This window comes from Euprymna scolopes, chromosome 24 (genome assembly GCF_053919585.1).
Source record: "Euprymna scolopes isolate OS-2025 chromosome 24, ASM5391958v1, whole genome shotgun sequence".
Taxonomy (NCBI): Eukaryota; Metazoa; Mollusca; class Cephalopoda; order Sepiida; family Sepiolidae; genus Euprymna; species Euprymna scolopes.
In genome coordinates, this window is record NC_136505.1 from 90,731,250 (window position 1) to 90,754,895 (window position 23,646).

At 34.8% G+C, this 23,646-nt stretch overlaps 1 protein-coding gene across 10 annotated transcripts in view; it reads right to left on the reverse strand.

Annotated features, from left to right (window-relative positions):
* Nucleotides 1–23,646, reverse strand: part of LOC145246840 (adenosylhomocysteinase-like 1) — a 736,073-nt gene that overhangs the window by 120,933 nt on the left and 591,494 nt on the right. For all 10 annotated transcript variants that reach the window (XM_080108677.1, XM_080108681.1, XM_080108679.1 and 7 more), the window contains one exon: nucleotides 1,185–1,285. In XM_080108677.1, coding sequence (XP_079964803.1) covers nucleotides 1,185–1,285 — 101 coding nt within the window. The remainder of the gene's footprint in view (nucleotides 1–1,184; nucleotides 1,286–23,646) is intronic.

Consider the following 23,646-nt stretch of genomic DNA (forward strand, 5'->3'; position numbering starts at 1 on the left):
GAGGGTGGAGAACGTTCCAGATCACGTCAGAAGGTGGAGAACGTTCCAGATCACGTCAGAGGGTGGAGAACGTTCCAGATCACGTCAGAGGGTGGAGAACGTTCGAGGCCACGTCAGAGGGTGGAGAACGTTCAATATTACGCCAGAGGTTTGAATGATGTTCAAGAAAACGATCCTGTGGGTGACGTCTCGGCAATAACAATGAGAAAATAAATGTTGTTCTTACAAAGGAAAAGTGAGTTGAAGTTATTTACTATTTATTGCTCACTTTGTGACTGAAGCTACAACGCGTTGGTTCTCTGTGTACAACATTACATAAATCTTTCTCTTTTTTAATCATTTTATTATTTGGTATTTTTAAATTAGTGTTTTTAGTGTCTTTTTTTATCAATCTGGTATTTCAATATTCGTGTTTTTTTTTTAAACTATATTTTAAAGTACCAGCTAAACTTTAAAAAAAAAAAAAAAAGGAAGAAATGACAAATTTCACATAAAGTTTAAACAAAATGATGGAATTTTCCACTGAAAGTAAATTTAAGGTAAATCACAAATAGGGAGGTGACAGTGGTTAAGTGGTTAATGATACGAACTGACAACCTGAGTGTGCCTAGTTCGAACCCAGTTTGTTCCACAGAAACATTGCATTTTTAATGAATTGTGATTTGAGCCTTCAACCTCCAGAAGAGGTTTACAACTGAATTTTTACCAAGTATTTTATTTGCACAATCATGTTGACACACTCGTTCTTGCCAGATCCACGAAGTTAAGCAATGATGAGCCTGGTCAGTACAAGATGAGTGACCATTTGGGAAGGCTAGGCACTGTATGTACTGCCGCTGAGTCAGATAAATTTTCAGGTTAATATCTGGGAGCACATTTAACTTGATGGGGGTGGGGAAAGATATCCACCCCCTTGAATCAAGACGGAAAACAACGGGAAACTACTGTCTTTACTTGTCTTCCTGAGATTACCATGGCTCTACAATTTGGAGCGCCGTGGTCGCTGATGCTGGTAAAACAGCAGGGTTGCTGCATGCATACATTTTATTCGCTATGCCACAGGTCTTTGCAGATTTTGCATTTGTATTCAGCAAAGAGGTTTATACTTCCTTCACACGAGCTCAAGCACAAAATAACTAAGCAGAAGAAATGGATAAAAAAAAAAGAAAAGAAAACCTTCTTACCGCTGTTTGTGCTGTAATGTGAGTACAACCGATAATCTTGGCTCCCAAGAGCGGTTTATCCGCAGCAGCTCGCTTTTTCAAAGCCATTAGTCCGGGCATTTCTGCAAAATTGAGAACAAAAATAAAAAATTTAAACTTTAGAACAAAAACATGGAAACTTTGTGTGGATAAGTTTGCAACAAATATTAAAATAATTTTTAAATTTTTTTGTACAATTTAAAAGAGGAATTATCTCCCTTACTTTTAATTCGGCCTTAGATCAGGGTCCAGTGTTTAGATTGAGAATCAATCAGTGTGTTATGAGATTTATCATCGGTATGGATGTAGAAAGTATGAAAAGTGAATAAACAATTTGTTTTATCTTAGATGAATATATGATTCGACAAACGAGTTGAAACCTGATTTTTAGAATCAGATAGAAAAACAGATGTATTACACATCTGAACAGAGGGTAATCAGGGAAAAAGTTGACCAAGCACAGCTTGCAACGACTTATCAAATACTTCTTTATTCCTCATCCAGCTCATTCCTCTCTTGCTTTAATGTATTGAAAATAACAATAATATTGTATTTATCGGAGCTGTCAATTTTAAAGTTATTGCTCCCCACTATCACCCCCACTCTCTTAAAAATATAATGAAATCTATATTTGTTTTAATGTATTTTATGCCAAAACTAAATTCTTATCTTCTGTCCCTCTTGATAATATTATCAAACTCATATTTGTTTTAGTGCATTCCCAGTCAACGCTAAGTATATACTTAATAATATATAACTGACCAAGCATAATAAAGTGATGGTCACAGAAACGGGCTGGCCTTAGCCGCGACGGACGACGCAGAAACGGGCTGGCCTTAGCCGCGACGGACGACGCAGAAACGGGCTGGCCTTAGCCGCGACGGACGACGCAGAAACGGGCTGGCCTTAGCCGCGACGGACGACGCAGAAACGGGCTGGCCTTAGCCGCGACGGACGACGCAGAAACGGGCTGGCCTTAGCCGCGACGGACGACGCAGAAACGGGCTGGCCTTAGCCGCGACGGACGACGCAGAAACGGGCTGGCCTTAGCCGCGACGGACGACGCAGAAACAGGCTGGCCTTAGCCGCGACGGACGACGTAGAAACGGGCTGGCCTTAGCTGCGACGGACGCAGAAACGGGCTGGCCTTAGCTTTGATGGCCACAGAAATGGGTTGGCTTTAGCAGCGACGGCCACAGAAACGGGCTGAGATAGCCTCGTAGATGAGAAGATGGGGGTAAAAGTTTGATAAATGTGAGCCCATTTATGACCCCATCCATGAGACAATCATTAAGGTATCCTCATGCATCACTGAATGGCGATTAAACAGATTTCTTTTTACATACATAAGCTTTGACATAAACTCACAGATAAATATCTCATGGATTAAAATCTAGTGTGTGGGTTGATTTAGAAGAAAATCCCCAAACTACCTTCTCCATATCATTGAACGACAATAAAACAAAAACTGCTGGACATTCAGGACTCAAACTTGGACAAGTCAGGTATAGACTGAAATTTCTATATTTCTTTTAGTCTATCTGGCTATTCCACTTTTTCTTGGAAACTACTGGGCTAATCTTACTAATATATTGTAAACGACCTTTATTATAAGGTGCAGCAAACGAAGTATTATGGTATTCGTTCGATGCACAGTTAGGGATTAATAAAGATTAGTATTTAATGTGGAAGGTGACAATGGTCAACGACATATACTGACAACCTGGACGTTCCAAGTTCGAATTTAGTGCGTTCCACAAAAATCAGTTAGGATGTTAGCAACCTTCTCATGTTCCATCTTGTAAGTACCCAATGTCATACTAGAAAAATATCGGGGAAACCAATGCCAACAAAAGAATCATTCATACGATGTGATGATGATGAATATTTAATACAAAAATAAGCACAAATTTGATTATATTCAATCATCATTTTAGCATAAAAGCACTCATTCCAAGTCAATAGGCCATAACTTTTGCCCATTTTTAAAAGTCTAAAAAGTCTGTACCAAATATGGTTGGATTCCATTGCAAAAAGGATCGTTTTTTTTTTTGTTTTTTTTACCGATTCCATGAGACATAGAAGTATTTCCGTTTGTTTTTGTTCAAATGAAGTATTTCTTAAGGTACACACAAAAAAATAATAATAAAATGTAAGCACTTGCTAATGCAATATTTCCGTTTGTTTTTGTTCAAATGATGTATTTCTTAAGGTACACAAAAAAAAAAATAAATAAAATGTAAGCACTTGCTAATGCAATGACGTCATTTACAGAACAAAGCATTCCACAGTGTTTCAAGATCAAGGTTAATTACAAGGTTAAGTAGAAATAACCTTATAGAAATGCACACCTGCAAAGTTCCAAGACAAATATCTTAAATTTTCTAGTTGTATTAAAAAAAAAAAAAATGTAAAAATGTGTTGGCCACATAGCCACCACATTAGATCACGTCTATGTTCTTTAGTTTCAAAAAAATAAATAAATAAAAAAATAAATAAATAAATAAAATAAAGATGACCAAAGAAGTATTCATTGAATAAACCCGGAAATAGGAGTTATTTTTGGTGCAGTGACATTGATATAGGTCATTTACTCAAAAGTCTGGCATTAAATTAATCCTATTTCACAGCTGAAGAGTTTCTGAAACAGTCAGGCGGATGGACTCCCTAACCTCACCTCTGAAAATTCCTGGCAATTTGCCAGACGGTTTTTCTGGCAAAGCTTTCAACAGGAGAGAAAGTTATTAAAAGACTCTAAACGAAATGTGACCAACTTATTTGTATAGTTGTTTTTTAAGACGGATTTCTTTCTGAACGCATTGAGGTAGAAACCACCTGGAACTCTAGTCCGTCAAACAATCTTTAAGCTTAGATTGGCTAGCAGCCCGACATCTAAAAGGAGCAAAACTAAAAAAAAAAAAAAAAAAGAAAAAAAAAAAGAAATAAAAATAAAAAAAAATTATAAAAAAAAAAGAAAAAATAACAAATAGTAATTTCAGAGTTCCAAACATTATTCTTTAAGGTATCACAATTGCCATTCTCTCTGCTGGGGCCAAAAGTATAATACCATTCTCTCATAGTGTTAAAGAAAGAGAGAAAGAGGAGGAGGGGGGGACTGGCATGATTTTCTAGAATTTTCTTGAGAATTACATGAAGCATCCAATATTCTAATTTTATTCCAATACTAGCGAGGGGCGACTGGCCTTGTCTGCTTAACTATATTTTGATTCATGCAGATTTTGTAGTTATATTATTACACAGCTAATTCTCAATTGAATATTATATTGTACCAAATATATAGTACTGATTTCCAAAGTTAAAAAATAAAAATGACTTGGGTGTCAATGTTCCCTACCATTTGAGCTATCAACAGATAGATAAAAAAAGATTTTAAATTAAATCATTTCAATCTATGAATGAATTTGCGCATGCACAAAAGTAATAGAAATATGTTGGCAAATGGGAATGAATATTTTGTATTTCAACTTGCCGACATATTTCTGTACGCATTATTTATCCATCCAAACAAAAATTTTACATGTTATAAACCATCCTTTATGTATGACTGCTAGGGCTATAACAAGCGATTATTCTTTTCATTATTTGGACTCTCGAGTATATATCAACTAATATTTTATGTTTTTAGATAGAGTGATGTGGTTCTCCGTGTCAAACTGTGTCGAATATATACTCGAGAGTCAAAACAATGATAAGAATATTTTCTTGTCATAGCCGTAATGATTACTATTTCCTGCTAATTTCAGTGTTGTGTGATGAGTAGTTTAAGAGTTTATCGGTTAAATATTTTCACACAGTCACACATACATCTGTTTTATTGGCAGCATTATTTTTGGGGGTGGTTTTTTTTTTTCACGGCATAACTTTTTTGTTCGACTTAATGTTGAATCCAATCATGTAAGTAATGGCCTTTTAATGATTTAGATTTTTAATATTTTGAAAGAGACGTTGCGAGCCTGTCTCTGTTTTACCGTTATTATCATGGCAAGTACTCAGTTGAGCTTCAATCTATGCCCCCCCCCTCGCCAAACTTTCATGGAAAACACTCGTCTAGTCAAAACCACTATCAATAATTTCCCACACTCTTTATCTGTGCCTAAACCTAAATGTAGATTCCATGAACAAAGCTTCCTTAGAACTGCACGCCTGTAGAACTCTCTTCCGATTGCCTGCTTTCCAGCTGACTACAATCTGATTGTCTTCAAGTCCAACGTAAACAAGTTCTTGACGAACCATCCACCTAAGTAATCCCATTTAAAAAAATTCTGACTACTTATGTTTACTACAATAATCACATTGACTAATGCATACCCATTAACTCTTATCCTTGAGTGGCCTCCGGGCCTTGATAGGTAGTGATTCCTGTGTAAAAAAAAAAAAAAAAAAAAAAACTTAATTAGCTTTTCCCACATTTACTAGACGTCTTCCTCCTCTTAGAGATCTCGACCTTAGCTTAGCAGATCAACCATGACAAAGTTGGCCAAAGATGGGTTAGTTTGCAGGTCAATTTCTAAAAGCCGTCCAACACATGCCAGCATGTAAAACGGACTTGAAACTATATAAACCATGTAATACGAACTCAATACGTTACGCAATAGGTCACAAGTTTTTTTTTTTATTATTGTTTTTTTTTTTTTTTTTAAGGTTTTATTATGAGAAGTTAATAAATAAAAGTTAACGAGCAGACATGAAAGTGGTCCAGTAAGAATTGTCCAAGTAATCAGTCATCGGATTAAGAGAGAAAGAGTCGCAGGTCGACCAGTGCTGGCGCTCATTTTAGAGACATTTTCAAAAGGGAATAAATAGAAACGGACTTTGAGCAAACAAAGAATGAATGGGTGGCGGTGAAGAATAATACTTTCTGTTGACTGCACAGGATTACGCATCTCGTAACGTTCGTTTATTGGTTGTGATTAAACAAAAATAAAAGTTGATTCAACAGAGATGAATTTGTGGTAATCCTTTTTGACCAAAAGGTAGGAACAAGCAATAAAGATAAAAATAAAAATGTCTATTATACACTTAACACGCATGTATTACACTGGCGCATTTAACAACGGAAATGTGATTTTTAAATGTTAGCATAAAGGATCAAGAGAAATCTAATTTCGATCCTACGCGTGAAAATCCAAATGAAATGCAGTTTCTGTCCTAAACTCGAAAAGCCAAGTGAAATGCAGTTTCCATCCTCAGTACGAAAAGACAAGGTAAATGCAGTTTCTGTCCCAAGTCCGAAAAGCCAAGGGAAATGTGATTTTTAACTCAAGTACGAAAAGCCAAAGGAAATGCGCTGTTAAATGCCTCATTGTGTCACATAAGTTTGTATTATCTTAGTACATACAACCATAATTCAAATTTGTTTTCCTGATAAATTGTAATAAAGAGCAAGAATTAAAAGTGCATATAGTGTGATCTCGCACTATTCTAGCAAATTCAGTTTGAATAGGAATAGATTTTTTTTTTTTTTTAACTCTTATTCACCCGTAACAAGGCATATTGCCACTTGAATGTAAGGCGCTATTATTTTGGACAATGTCAAGTCTACAGAAAAATTTGTAAGGTTGGTTGGTTGTTTTTGTTTTACGGCATATCAACCCTTTCCGGGTTATTTAATGCCGAATCCAAAGATTTTGAAGAAAATTTTTTTTAATAGAATATATTTGTTGTTTTCACGTTGGTTTCTATTTAACCCATAGTTGGGACCCTAACAGGTACTACCACTCCGAGTCAGAGTGGACCTGGGAGCAATGGCAATTAAAGGATGGCTCCACACTCCCCAAAGCCCACAAGCTGGGGCATCACCACTGGATATAGTTTAAGGTCATATCCAGGACCCCCATTGAGGGACTTTTACACTCTGCAGGGGGGCAGTCGGCGTATTCTAATGCCCCACCGACAGGGCCAACTATGTAAGGAGATAAGCAACAAAGTCTGAAAAGCAGGAGACAGAGAGAGAATACCAAAGTCTAGCAGTCCAAGGGGAGAAACCATTTGAGTAGAACGCTTTCTAGAATCTAGGAACCTCAACAGTGAAAGGGGTTGGATTTTGCCGCTTGATGGGGGGGGGGACAAGTGCTACAAGTTCATCAGAGCACATTACATTAAAGTATTTGTAAAACAAACCCAGGGATGAAACATTGCGGAAATAGGACAGAGGTTGAGCTTAGTTAATAGTGCCATACCTATTAGACTCGATACTTTTTTTTTTGACCCTGTCTAAGAAGGAGAGGCAAATAGTAGATGCACCAACCCAAATCTGCCAACAGTACTCAAATTCCAACTTCTTTAAGCTGGTTTTGTCCGACTGATTTCTACTTGCGTCAGTTTTTCAAATGTTCTTCACGATTTCACTTCTGATCGAATCAATTTCATGCAGCATTTTGGTCAGTGCAAGCTACTTAGTGTTTGTGGTGGTAGTAAGAAGATTATCGACTTCTGAAGGTCAAAGGATTGCGGTCAGTTTGGAATGTAGCCATCAATGTTACAGTGATGGCCAAGATGACCCGTATATTATCCACAATGTATTGAGCTTCCTTCTTTGAGCTTTCTTTCTTATTTGAGCTTTCTTTTGTTTTGATTTTTTTACAAGGGAGTCACCACATTAAGGCCCGAAGGCCACTCGAGGATAAGAGTTAATGAGTGTCAAGTGGTCAGTGATACAACACCGTAATAATCGGTAGAGGTGGAAATTGAATAGAATTTTATTATTTAAAGGAATGGCTCAATAAGAATTTGTTTACATTGGACTTGAAAACGACCATATTATAGTCAGCTGGAAAGCAATCTTGTAGTATAGGGATCCCCAGGCGAGTAGCTCTAGGAAAGATACTTTGTTCATGAAATTTGCATTTAGTTTTTAGGCGTTAGTTAGGGGGGAGTCCATATTTACTTTCCATCCCCATGAGAACAGCGTCAGGCACAATATTTAATGTTGAGAAAATCAGTCCAGTTTCTTAAAAGAGGCACTTGGGATTGAGGGGGGGGGGAATAGAAAGAACTCTCCTTCATTGACTGAGGATAGAAAAAATGTAGTCTAGTATCTAAAACAGATGCTACACTTTTTTCCAAACCCCAAAACTAAGGAATGAGTCTTGACCTACACATTTTAACTACACAAAAGATATGCTAAGATATATCTTAGTTCTGGGATTCAGTTTTAGTTGTTCTAATTCGCTGTAATTTATAATCTTAGCTATCAGTGTATTTTTCTTACTATGTTGATTCAATCACTCTCTAATATTTGTTGATGTTTCAGTGAGCATTTAGAACAAGAGCGACTCTTTTCAATGTTGCCATTTAATTTACATATGTGTCTGTGCACACCACATACACACATAAAAATTAGAAAGCAAAACTTCTACATTTTCCATAAAGATAATATAAAAATGAAAAAAAAATTTTTTTTTTTACAAGGAAGCCACCACTTATCAAAACCCTAAGGCCACTCAAGAATAAGGGTTAATAAACGCAAAGTGATGATGTAATAATCGTTAATGGTGTAGATTGGGTAAAGGGACGGATCAACAAGAACTTGTTTACATTGGACTTGAAGGCTACCATATTGTAGCCTTCCGGGAAGCAGGCCAGTGGACAGAGTTCCACGGGCGGGTAGTTCTAGGAGAGAAGCTTTGGTCATGGAATCTGTATTTATATTTAGGCACAGATAGAAGTAGAGGAAATTGTTGATAGTGGTTGTAGCTAGTCGAGTATATTTTGTGAAAGTTTGGCAAGGAGGGACAATAGAATGGAGCCCAGATGAGCATCTGTAATAAAAATAATCCAGCATAGATAAGCTCACAACGTCTCTTCTGTGATAAAGAAGCGTCGTCACTTATTAGTTTTCAAAGCAAGTTTTGAACACATCAAGGCAGTATGTGGCACACCGGGCAGCTCCTGCTCAGATGTGGCAACAATTCTCCATTTTAGGACATACCTGACTCTTATAGAGAACTAGACTACCCGTGACCCGTTGGGTCAGTATGTTATATTAGCTGTGGAATTCATGTATGAGCGTGACACTTGTGACAAAGAAAACAGTTTTATTTTGACATAATAGAAACATTTCTATGAAAGTATATTAAAATGAAAAAAGAACATAGATTTCTAGAAGTCGTTCTGTTTATTATAATTGATTATTTTTGAAAAAAAAAAAATTACAGTTACTGAATTATAAGTGGTTGGCCATACTTATAGGTAAATGTGCACTGAACAGTTACCATAATACTTATTATAGTTAAATTCAAATTTTGATATATCTGCTTTTTTTTTTTGCTTTTTTTACATCGTTCATTTCTATATTACGTTTAAGTTATTTTAGACCCCACTCTTCCCATGTTAAATGATTTCAAAATAATAACGTTAATATTTCAGCGTCCCAGTTGTTCTTTTTTTTTGTTTGCGTTTTAATTATCCAAATAAACAATTGTTAATACTGTCGGCTTTTTTTTTTTTTTCATCGTTCATTTCTGTATTACCACAATACTTATTATAGTTAAATTCAAATTTTGATATATCTACTTTCTTTTTTACATCATTCATTTCTGTATTACGTTTAAATTATTTTAAACCCCACTCTTCCCATGTTAAATAATAATTTCGAAATAATAACGTTAATATTTTAGTGCGCAGGTCATGCGCGCATGCGCAACCGGATGTCGTAAGCCAGAAAGTGGGTTACATACATCGTTACAAGATCATTTGAGTTTTATAATTATATAAATTGCATCAGGAGTAAGATATCTACTGGAGCGGTAGAATGATCTAACCATTTTTCCACCAATCTTGTTAAATACCTGCAGGTGAGAATTTGAATGCATACTCCACACCATTCTTTGACCGTCTTCAATTGACATGGTCATATTTGGTCGGAGATTGTGCAACCCTTGCCTCACAATTACATGCACAGTTACCCTTACAAGAGGTATCCATTGTCTCCTGAGACTGAACGGAGGCATCGTAATATTTACTTCTGTGAATAGTTATATAAAGAGCGACTCTCTTTTCTTCAGAAGTGCCAATCTAATTTATGTGCGTGCATACTGAAAACACATATGTAAATTTGATGGTAAAATTATGTCTTTCATGGATAATGTAAAAATAAAGGCTCATTATTTTTTGTGTTATGCAATAAGAATATCTTAGCAGATATGACGTCATGAATGATGGATTTTCGAATAAAATCACAGTAAGATAAATAGTGGTTGTGACGCTTAGTGTGCATATTTAATTTTTACATACATAAAAATTAAATAAATGCATCCCTATATGGGAAACGTAATGCAGATATTACAAGTAAAGCGAGAAAACTTCAAAACACTTAATGACATGAGTCGAATACATGATAGCATTCTCACACGTTTATACTCTCACCAATAAAAACAACAGACATCAGAACATTATATATATACTAGCAGGACCCGGTTCTCGGCATTGCCCAAGAAGTTATGAAAGAATGTTAAGTGTAGAAAATCTTAAATAATCATTTGGAATTGTTAAGTATCTGTATCAGTGGTGCCCACTGGTAATATGGCACAAAGCCTGAACAGAGTAGGTAAGTGAAATTTTTGTCTTGATTGTTCTAGCTTTTTTTTTCTCACGTGCCCCTAATCCGAAAGCATAGCAGCCGTAATGATACTGATATAAGTAATTGAGCAATAAAAGTAAGTAATTATAACAAAAATCATGTAATCGTGCAATTTTTAATATATGAGTTATAAGAAAAGTTTGGCACGCTAGCATAATTTGACTCAGATCCTTGGGATTTTGCATAAATTATAGTTCGGGCTCATCGGACAGTAAGTGGATTAAGTCTAGCAAAGTAACAGAAGCAGATGACTTACAAAACAAAGAAACAAAAAAAAAAAAAACTATAAATACAATAAATCAAAAGTAAAATCTACTCTAAACTTACTGAATATATGTTTATTTTTTCAAGAAAACTTGCACTTTGTATTGTTTATTTACTTTTATTAATATTTTTTTCATTTTTTTTCAATTTTTGGAATTTTTTACGACAGTACCTAGGGTAGTATAAACACCGCAAACCTCCCCATGTTAAGAGTCTTTTGAAAAAACGCCCCAATCTCGAAAGCCGTTCTTAATAATGGATAGACAGGAGGTGTTAATTCCGCAAGCTGTTCCAAACATGGGGATGCTGAGGGTGTTTACACTGCGTTCTGTACTGTCGGAAAATATTGGGAATTTTTTTTACAAATTTCTTAGTACCCAGCATAGTATAAACACCCAAACCTCCCCATGTTATGAAGGGCTTTCGGAGTAAACATCCCTCAAAAGCTGAAATATGGGGAGGTTGGGAGTGTTTATTCCGGAAGAGGTTTTTAACATGTGGATGTCGTGGGTGTTTATAGTACGGTGGATACTGTCATAAAAAATACCCAGTTTTTTTATTAAGCAAATTTTTTTTTTCAATAAAAGATGAATAATTTTTGATACTTATGCATTTATGTTAGCCAGCTGAAATAACAACATAATTATTTAGAAAGCCATTATAAATACGAGTAGGAGATGGTGTTTTGCAATTATACTGTACTTTCACCTAACAGTTTAATAAAAAAGATATTGTAAAATTGAGTTTAAGTTAAGACATGTTACAAAATAGCGCGATAACATAAAAGGGCTCTACGGACAAACTTATCTTTAGTTGAACTTTGACAAGTAAATATTTTCGTTTACTAGCCAAATAGAAAAGTTACTTGCCAAACCCACATGATTTTTAGAATATGACATCTTAGTTATGTGACGTGTATGTACACCATAAAGATTTTTCTGTTTTTTTTTCTTAATAAGTGTAATTCTAAATATACAACAAATTTTATGTTGATACTTGAAGGTATAAACATTCTAATTTCTTCAGATATTTTTTAAACAGCCTTTCTTTAAAAACAAAAATATATATTCTTCTATTCAACTTTTATTGTTTAAATAATTTAATTTTGTTCGTTTTATTAAAAAAAAAATTGAAAAGATATTTTTCATTCAGTAATGGGTTTTGGGAGATTGTCAGTGGAAGAAATGCAATTGCTAAAAGATAAGCGTTTCATTATTTCTAGTCGCCATTTTGAAAAATCACTTGCAAATGCGACCGTTTCACTCGCAATGTGGAGCCTTGCATAAGTACATAAGCACCTTCTTTTCATAATTTGTCATAAAATGTTGAGTTGAATGTACAGTGTATATTCAAGAAAACTACAATGTTTTTTGTTTATTTAAAAGAAATTGGCAGTGAATGTTTGTTTGTCTATTGTAAACAGAACTTTTTTTTTTTATATAAGAGAAGATGTTTCTTATGAAAAACGTAAATCGGTCAGCTGAATTGATTTTTTCAAGAAAAGTTTAAAATAAAGCTGTAGTGTTATTTTCTTTAGGGTGACACTTATCATTTCACTGTGTGTGTATATATATATATATATATATATATATATATATATATATATAAGAAAAATTTTTAAAACTATGAAATGTCTAATCATCTGATGAGAGCTATTTTATATGCTGAAAATTAAAGTTTTAAATAATAAAATTAATAAAAACAAATGAAGCATGCATGGTTCCCCGTGAGTGCACAGTGAATGAGGTATAAAAAAATGACTAAGTTCAGCATTTGCTCCCCGCCCCATTTAGCTCCAAAAGTCCCCAGGGGGCGTCAAATCCTGGTGAAAATAAACAAACGGTGCAGTTTTAGGCCTTAACAATATGTAAATTTGAGTTCTGCACCATGCAAAGAAAGAAATGACTAAGTTCATCATTTGCCCCCCCCATTTAGATCCAAAAGTTCCCAAGGCCTTAACATATTTAAATTTGAGTTCAGCACCATGCAAAACTGCTAAATAAACATACACAGAAAATTTTGGACAAATATGGTAAGATAATCTTAAAAATTGAGTGTTTTTATTCGTCCTAAAAGGGACCATGGGGCACACCGAAGAGTTATCGCGAAGTATAGACAAACAAAATTATATAGAAATCAGTTAGTTACAACTTTTCACAAAGTTTTATAAAAATCCAAGGCATCGATTTTTTTTTTAATAAGCACAAAAGTGTCAATTTTAGCCATTTTAACCCGAAAGGCACCACTAAGGGAGTAACCGGAGTTTTCTTGGAAAATCCATTCTGTTATTTTTTTTACTCATATCATGTTTTATGTTTGTGCAAAATTTCCCAAAATTCGAAGGCGTAGTTATCGAGAAAAGTGCGAACGGATGAACGTACAAGGGTGAATTTACAGGTCCACCTTCCTTTTGTCGAGGAACCAAAAATCAATATATCTCGCATTGATTTTTTTATTTTGATTACAGTCACTTATTCAAATCCTCAATGCTTTTAATACCAAGAGATACTCACTTTTCATATCGCGTGCAGATGTTCACACACTCTTGGAACAGACATTGCATTGGCGTCATTACAATTAGGACGTATTTTTAACTTCAGCAAAGATGACCAAATTATTTTATAAAAAAATGTTATTTAGAAGAAATGGAGACAAAACTTTAAATGTTTAATTTTCTGATGAGACCTATTTTAATCACTAAAAATTTAAGTTTTAAATAATATATCACTTTGATTTTTGCTTTCAATAATCGTCAAACGCATATACTGTACATACAAATATATATATTTCAATACTTTTGAGCGGAGGTCCGCTTGAAATATAAAAACTAACAATAAAAATATTAAATACAAAAAGTAACATCGTTTTTCATGCTTAAAAACCCCCTCATAATCTTTAAATCACTATATGTATGTATGTATGTATGTATGTATCTATCTATATATATATATATAGATATATATATTAGTGATCGAACAATTCCGATACAATTCCCGATTCCAATGCTTTATAAATCTCTAATGATTTAACTATAAGATCGTTATTTTCCTCGATTTTCGTAAAAAATAAATGTCAAAATATACTTGCGAAGAATGATCTATCGATTTTAGCTCTACTGGTAATTTAAAATCAGTAAATATTTATTATTTTATTATTATTATCAGCAATTGAAGATTTTACTTTAAACAAAATCAAATAAAAAAAGACAAAAGAATCGTTTTTGGCATCAGAAAATAGGCATCAATTTTTCAGATTCCAATTAATCGTCCCAACACTAATATACATTTGTGTGTATCTGTGTGCGTGAGAGAGAGAGAGAGAGAGAGAGAGGGGGGGGAAGAAGTTTAATAGAGAGCAGATTCTTGTCTCTAATAGACCAATAATTGACGCAGTCATTGGCATTGATATAAAAGTAAGAACTGAATATCACAGAAGAATACCAGAAACGTAGACAATTTGCCAAAAATGTTGGTTTCTGGCATCAAAGACGGAATAGGAGACAGGCCTTTCCTCTTTGTGTGGAACTTAATAGAAATTCGTGAGCAGATCAAGTTGTTTGGAAGGTCAATTGAAAGTGTATGCAATTGTATAAAGTCATGAATAGAATGAAGAATGTTCAGAAAACAATTCCATTTTACAGCTTGACCAAATTGCTTTCCATTTGAAATACTGAATCACTTCAGATTGTGAGGAGCGCATCTTTCCTGAAATACCTCCTGTCCAGGGCAGGCAGATTGTGGGAGACTTCTTTCATTTCAGTTTCTTCCTCTTAATGTTTTTATCACCTGGATTGAAGAGTATCTTACCAGATTAGTTTTCACATAGAAGAGCATTTTATACCAGGCTGCCCAGTATTGTCCAGTCATAAGATATGCTTAAATAAGATATTTTAATTCATGCAGATTTCATATTTATTATCTATCTATATAAATAAAATGAACTCATTTTTTCCCGTCTTATTTTGACCTTAATAGGATTAAAAATCAAGATATTTCATGCAAATATAATATGCACAAACGGCAGAACAATATCTGAGGTGTGTTATAGGCTTATTATTTCTCAAATTCCTCGATAATCTTAGATTTCTATACTTTTTCTGCTGAGAAGTCACGGCCAAAATCGGTTAAGATCAATGGAAGTGGTAAAATATTTTCTCTCTAATAAATTCCTCCTCCCCCTGCCACCACTTAACACCGTTTGGGGATCGTTCACAAGGAACAGTTGAGAAGAGAACACTGGTTTGGCTTCGTAGTTCTTTCATGTGAAGTTATTTAAAATCACTAAACTAAGCTGCAGTGCTCTGTGGCGTAGTGGTTAGCGTGCTGGACAATTCACATTATATTTTCACGTTCGCGCCGACCTACCGTAGTCGTTTTTTTTTTTTTTTTTTTCCTAAACAACTGGAATGGACTTTTCTTGGTGGCCGAACTGTTAACGTTGCAGATGTTTTTGTTTTTTTTTCACACTTTATTTTCCTACTTTTACTCATGACTTCGGGTTTAATCCTTCCTACTTACCTACCATAACATTTTTTAAAACTCCCCCCCCCCGTCCTGGAAACAAACACTCGGGCAACGCCGGGTACCCCCGCTAGTTATAGAGATAATTCTCTATTGATTATTATATTGTACTTAATATATAGTAGTCAGATTAAAAGTAAAATAATATATATGTTCTGGGTGCCATCAACTAGAATCAAAACCAAAACATACAACTTTCCGCCCTCATAGAAATCGTTATAAAAAACATCATCCATACATACATCCCCCCTGTAGACAATAGCATTAGATTCATCATTTATTATAAAAAATTTTAAACCCAAAACTTCGTTAAAAAAAATCCCTCCCTCTGTTAAACCACTAGAACGTACTAACGTCATCTATCAGTTCAAATGCCACTTGGGAGAATGTAACTCCTATAACAACAACAACAATGCAACCAATAGTTACGTCGGACATATGACCACAGCATTATCACGCCGCCTCATTTGCCATAATGTTGAATCTAGTGCCATCTTCTAACATTTACATACACACACACACACATTATATATATATATATATATATATATATATATATATATATATATATATACATATATATATATATATATATATATATATTCATTCACCTGTCATTTGTAATATACACCTCATCTGTTCGTTTAAATGTATGTATGCATGAATGAAGGTTTGCCTAAAACTTTTGACAAAGGCGATGGATTTTCACAAGATCAGTATTGTTTCGAAGCTTGACCCTTCGAACAACAAATATCCAAAAATTAGCTAAAAACATTAATTTCTTCACCATCAACTGGACACTTTTCTACCGAGAGGGGTCGCTTTTTTCACCAATATTTTCGAAAGTCATCCCCTCTTTTTGATTGACTAGCCTTAATTTAAACCTTCGCCACTTCTGGTTTGGTGATGCATACATGGCAAAGATGTCATGGTTTTTTTTTTTTCACATTTTTTTTTTCCTCCTTCACAGTATGCGTTCAAGCCTGCCTGCCTGCCTACTACCAATTTTTTTTAATTTAATTTTTTTGCTCAACACACTCTTACAAACACCCGGGCAATGCCTAGCACCCAGGCTAGTCATTTTAAAAGATGGAATTGCTTGATAATGGCAGACAAGATGCAAACAAGCAAGGACGGTCATGAGTTTTATAATTATATAGATATCCATGGTTGGGTCTTTTAGTGGGCACTGCATATTCCCTTATTATTATTATTAAAATAGAACAAACAGTCTTGTCTTCATTTTCTTATTCGTTAGTCTTATATTAACTTGTCAAGAAGATAAACCCCACACCTTCACTGTATAGGTCCCTAGTTGCTGGAAAGTCTTCTAATCTTTCTTCTTTCGAATTGCTACATTTTGGAATTCCTTCCCTATTTCCTGCTTCCCTGACTGTACTAACATGTTAAAATTTAAATGTAATGTGAACAGACATCTTGCTTCTCAACTTCCTACATAGTGCCTCCATAGACATGATCCCAAATATTAGCCTATTATGTTTAAGTTGCTATATATTTGAGATGAATAAGAGTAAAACAAAGTTGAGCCCTTTCGCGAGATAAAAAATTGATTTATAAATTAGCCACATTACAAGGTTATCTCCCCTGGAAGATCAGAACTCATCTTGGAAGGTTCTCTCCCCTGGAAGATCGGATTTTACCTTTTATTGAATTAATTTGGAATTATTTTGAGATGAGTAATTTTATATGATTTATTTTATTTAATTATTTGCCCCAATTATCATTTGACGAAGGCCAGAGAAATAATAATTGGCCGAAACGTGAAAATAACAACTAGAAGATAATAGCCCAAATTCAATAATATAACAATTGGTACGGACCTGACAATTGGAAGTACAAAAATATAAAAATGTGGACAAAAAAAAAATCCAACCTTGATTGTCCCTCGGGGGCCATGGCACAGTGGATAGAGATGTGGAATATCTACAATTCTAGATGAGCATTGTCTGGAGGTAGCGGTTTCAATCCCATCCAAATCCGGTCAGAGGATTAGTGAGATGACAACGGCTATTGAAGGCAGTAATTGCTGTGGATGTAGACAGGAAGATTCGATATTCCTATCCCGTTATGGTTAACCTGGCGAAGGCCAGAGAAATAACTGGTCGAAATGTCATGAAAACAACAACTAGAAGATCAGGATAATAATCCAAATAAATAAAATAATTATATTTTGTATTTATACTGAAAGAACACAAGATGTATTTCTCTCACATGTCAAAGTGTGTATCACTGTGTTGGTTGGTTGTTTTTGTTTTACGGCATATCAACCCTTTTCGGGTTATTTAATGCCAAATCCAAAGATTTTGAAGAAAAATTGTTTTAATAGAATATATTTGTTGTTTTCACGTCGGTTTCTATTTAACCCATAATTGGGACCCTAACAGGTACTACCACTCCAGGTCAGAGTGAACCTGGAAGCAATGGTAATTAAAGGGTGGCTCCACACTCCCCAAAGCCCACAAGCTGGGGCCTCACCACTGGATATAGTTTAAGGTCATATCCAGGACCCCCATTGAGGGACTTTTACCATCTGCAGGGGGGGTAGTCGGCATATTCTAATGCCCCACCGACAGGGCCCACTGTGTTGGCCGAATGATTATAAGACCAGGGTTTATAATACACGGATCCAGAGTTTGAATTGTTCGATCGACGATATGGTTATGTAATTCCATACTGAGGAGTGTCAAATAAAAATGCAAAACATTAAAAGCTGAGGTGGAGAGACCTAAAAACTTGACGTTTTGCCCGTTTAGTGCAGGCTTTTTCAAGAGTATAAATTGTTCATTGAACATATGTCTATGGATATAAAAATATTTGAGGAGGATGTGGTACTTTGCTCGAAACATTGTGCGCAACATGTTATGGCAAGGTAGTTTAGTGCCGGAACACATGAACATGAACCAATGAAGTAAATAATAATGACAATATTGAAGTAATTTCAATAATTTTCAATTCTAATATGTTTATTTACTAACATAATGTGTTACACAAGATATTACATCTTGTGAATGTCTCAAGATAAATCTCTTCGTCAAGGGAGAAAAAAAAACTGTGTACAACTATTCAAATGTGAATTTCATGTTTCGATCGGTGGCCAGAAGTGAAAATATTTACTTATTAATCTAATTTATAAAACTCATTATGTATGTCTGTCTGTCTGTTTGTCTCCATATTTTCAAACTCTATCTCTTCCTTTTTCTTCTAAAAGTTGTAGAGCGCCACTAGGGGCCTCAAATGATTGAATTTTTTATGGACCATTCTTTTAACTGGTTAAAATAATTTTTAAGGGAGTCAAAATTGAAAAAAACCGTTATGTATTTTGTACATTCATATTAGTATATTTTTAATCAGTTCATATGCGTGTCACGTTGGCACAGTGGTAACATCACCAGCTTTGAACTACAGTTTTGCTTTTGGTTTTGATTCTAGCTGATGGCACCCACATACTTTTTTTTAAAAACTTTTGAAATCACGACTCCATAATAATAATAATAATAATAATAATAATAATAATAATAATATATTTGAAATCTGGAGGAATTAAAATATCATATTTAAGCATATTTTACGACCGGGCAAAGCCGGGCTGCACCCTGCTAGAATATCCGAAATCAGGACAAATTAAAATATCATATTTAAGCATATTTAATGACCGTTATTAATTATTAAGCTCTTATGAAGTTGAGCCATTTGGAGAGACATTAATGATTTATACATTAATCATGTCACATGGTTTTCTCCCTTGGAAGATATGAACTCTTTCAAATCACAGCACTTGTGCTTACAATGAAGCAATACAAGCTGGTTTTTTTTTCATATGATTGGTTGTTTGTTTTATGGCGTATCAATCCTTTTCAGGTTATTTAATGCCAAATGCAGTTATTTTGAAGAAAAATGTTTTAATAGAATATATTTGTTTTTTTCAAGTCGGTTTCTATTTAACCTATAGTTGGGACCCTAACAGGTACTACCACTCCGAGTCAAAGTGGACCTAGGAGCAATGGCAATTAACGGGTGGCTCCATACTCCCCAAAGCCCGCAAGCTGGGGGTCCTGGATATGACCTTAAACTATATCTGATGGTGAGGCCCCAGCTTGCGGGCTTTGGGGAGTGTGGAGCCACCCTTTAATTGCCATTACTCCCAGATCCACTAGTACCTGTTAGGGTCCAAACTATGGGTTGAATAGAAACCGACTTGAAAAAAAAAAAAACGAAATATATTCTATTAAAAAATTGTTCTTTAAAAATCACTGGATTCGGCATTAAATAACCTGAAAAGGGTTGATATGCCGTAAAACAAAAAACAAATATAGACTACTAAAAAAGTATTCTTCAAAATCACTGGATTCGGCATTAAATAACCTGAAAAGGGTTGATATGCCATAAAACAAAAAACAACCAACAACTGCAAGTTGGGGCCTCACCATCGGATATAGTTTATCCAGGACCTTCTCTCACATGAAGTGTAATTGCTGTGTTGGCCAAATGGTTAAGAGACCAGGGTTTATAATAAGTGAATCTGTGGGTCAAATTATTTGACCAATGATAGATATAACTGATTTATATGTAGAGAGAAATAGTAGATAGATAGATAGATAGATAGATAGATAGAGAGACTTAAATAAAGATGAGGTAAAGTTTGCAGAGTAGAGAGAATTACAGATGTCAAAGTGAAAGAATCTCACCAAAGCATTAACTCGTGCACATTTTGCATCAACCAAACACTTAAAGAGGTTGTTGAGATGTAAAGCACATATTACCATAGCAACCAGATAATCATCAATTGCAAATGACCCACAAAATGAAAATAAAAAAAATGCGAACGAACAGGTGCTTGCAATCATTTCGTTTTCCACAACAAAAATACGCTGCACTTGCATGCATGCACATTTCTTGTTCTAAAAATAAATATGCAACAACTGATCGATAGAACTGCAAAAAAAAAAAAAATCAATAAAACTTTTTAAAAATTGAATTAACGACTATTATGTAAGCGAAACAAGCCGACAGGGCGAAAGATTATATTGAAAAGAGAATTTCAATAAATTTGTCACAATTTTCTTTTGAATAAAATAATTAACGATCTTGTAAAACAAAATATTTTTTTTTTTTTAGCTGTTTGCCGTTTTAGGAGAATGTTGGGAGGTGTTGATTAGACATATAAAAAGGAGCTTTTATCCTCCACACAGAAATCCTTCTGCTGTCACACATAACACTAGGTACAAATTTAGTAACAAACAATTTGCTTGAGATTCACTGGCTGATCTGACGAACTGCAAGCACTTGTGCCCCCACGACGTAAATACCCTCGACAAACCCGACAAGCAGTTAAATCCTACCCCTACACAGTAGAGATCCCTAGATGTAAGAGAGCTTTCTACTCCAGTAGTTTCTTCCCCAGGAGCGCTAGACTTTGGAATTCCCTTACGGGTCCCTGCTTCCCCAACTGTACTGACATGCAGAAGTTCAAGTGTAACGTGAACGGACATCTGGCTGCCCAACTCTCTACATAGTACCCAGTAGCTTATGTCCCTGATAGTAGCCCCCTGTGGCAATGTGCCTCGTTTGGGGTGAAAATGTAAAAATAAAAAAAAATTTTTTAATTCACGTTTGATTGGTGAGAATAAGATAGAGGAAGACACCAAACTCTAGTCTGAACATGTATAGCTGCTTGTTTTTGTGCGTGTAATTTCTGATTATCTCAATACTTATGCAAGACAGAGGCTGTAATTTTTACTTTTAATAATAAATGTTATCATAAATGGTTACATCTTTTTGAATCAACATGTACGTACAATAAAGATAATTTACCTTCATTTCATGAATGTTAATAACTTTCTTAACAAAAGATAAATAATTAAATCTATTTCCTCAGTCATAAAAGGCAAACATTAGACTATGTTGTAAAAGAAAAAAAAAACGGTATTCAGTCTTTGTATATACAAAGTAAAGACATCCTACCCATTTCATTTATGTTAATAGCTTTCTTAACAAAAGATACATGATTACATCAGTTTTGTCAGTGATATAAAGCAAATATTAGTCTGTGTTCTAAAAACATGAGAATAGATTTTAGTATTTAATCCTGATCAATATTTTTATTAATCATAAACAAATGAGCTTTTATCCACACACATGAAAGTCCTTGCACTCTTACTCATAACACCTGAACAAATTAAGTAACAAATAATCTTTAGGGATTCACTCAATTAGAGAAAAGACAAAAAAAAAAAAAAGGAAGGAGAAAGGACTTTATTTAAAGCAAGCACAGATCACGTAGTTAATAGCATTGATATTTCTTAATTGTCCTGATGGCTCAATCAACATGCAATATTTAAATACAAAGCTTGTGAATTCTGTTCCCTTTTTTCACCATTATTTCTAAACTCATTTAAACCCATCTTAAAAGTGCTCTATGCTCCTGCTGTCCTTAATCCGATCAACAAGAGCATGAATTGTTTGGATTATAATTCTATTTATTTGGCAGTTAATGGCTTCATAAAAGTTTAGAGAGTTAAAATTATTAATAATTATTATGAAGTTGAGCCATTTTGAGAGATAATACATTAATGATTCAGACATTAATCATGTCAAATGGTTCTCTCCCTTGTAAAATAGGAACTCTCTTTAGAATTACAGCACTTTTGTTTACAATGTATTGTTATACAAGGTGTGTTTCACTTAAAGTATAATTGCTGTAGTGGCTAAATAGTTAAGAGACCAGGGTTCATAATATGTGAATCTGTGGTTCAAATTATTGCTTCATATGTAGAGACAAGTAATAGGCAGAAAAATAAGGAGAGAGAGGAACAGCTTTAAATAAAGATGAAGTAGAGTTTGCAGAGAATACAGATCAACAAGAGCGTATATTGTCCGAATGGATAATTGTATTCACTTGCTGTCAATGGCTTCATAAATATTTAGATGGTTGGTTGGTTGTTTTCGTTTTACGGCATATCAACCCTTTTTGGGTTATTTAATGCCGAATCCAAGGATTTTAAAGAAAATTTTTTTAATAGAATATATTTGTTTTTAAGTCGGTTTCTATTTAACCCATAGTTGGGACCCTAAAATTCCGGGTCAGAGTGGACCTAGGAGAAATGGTAATTAAAGGGTGGCTCCACACTCCCCAAAGCCCGCAAGCTGGGGCCTCACCACTGGATATGGTTTAAGGTCATATCCAGGACCATATAAACATTTAGAGTGAGAAGGTAGAAAAAAGTGACAAGTCTTATAAAAGGGAAAATGTGTGTTAGTGTATGAACATTTTTTATATGTCTGGCAAAAACTTTTTGAGAGGGGGGATGGGTGCTCGGGGCGGTTACGGTTTCTTAGAACTTTTTATATACTCGCTAAATTTTAATATCTACAATTTACGCAATATTTTTTACTCTCCACGTGTTTATTTGCCCTTTCCGTATATAACCAAAACTGAATCTGTAGCAAACGAATCTCCCTGGCACTCGTGCTCGGGACATCAAGAAAGCAATGAGATTGATCAATGCAGTGAAAACTCGTCAGATACGACAATTGCTATTCATTTGGACACTCCTCTATTTATGGGGAGCTAGTTTTCTCTAACCTCTTTGGGGCGGGGGGGGGGCAAACAAATACGCAGAAACTGGCTTGCAGCCAAAGTTAAGTGTGGGATTTCATTCCCCTATGGCGTGATGTTTGACCTCATTAAATTTACGCACCTGTCACGTAACTTTTTAATCATTTAATTAGGACACTCTTCTGTTCCTGTCCTGTCGTGGTAAGATGTCCGTTTTTTTTTCACACTTTCTTTTCCACCTTCGCGTCAAGGATTCGGGTTCAAGCCTACCTGCCTACTACAACTCTTTTTTTTCTCTGAACACACACACCTATAAACACCTAGGCAACACCGGGCACCCAGGCAACACCTATAACACTCAGGCAACACCTATAAACACCCAGGCAACACTGGGCACCCATGCTATATAAAGGCCAAAATCTTTTGTATGTATGTATGTATGTTTTCATGTCTCGCAAAAACTTTTGACAGAGGTGACCGATT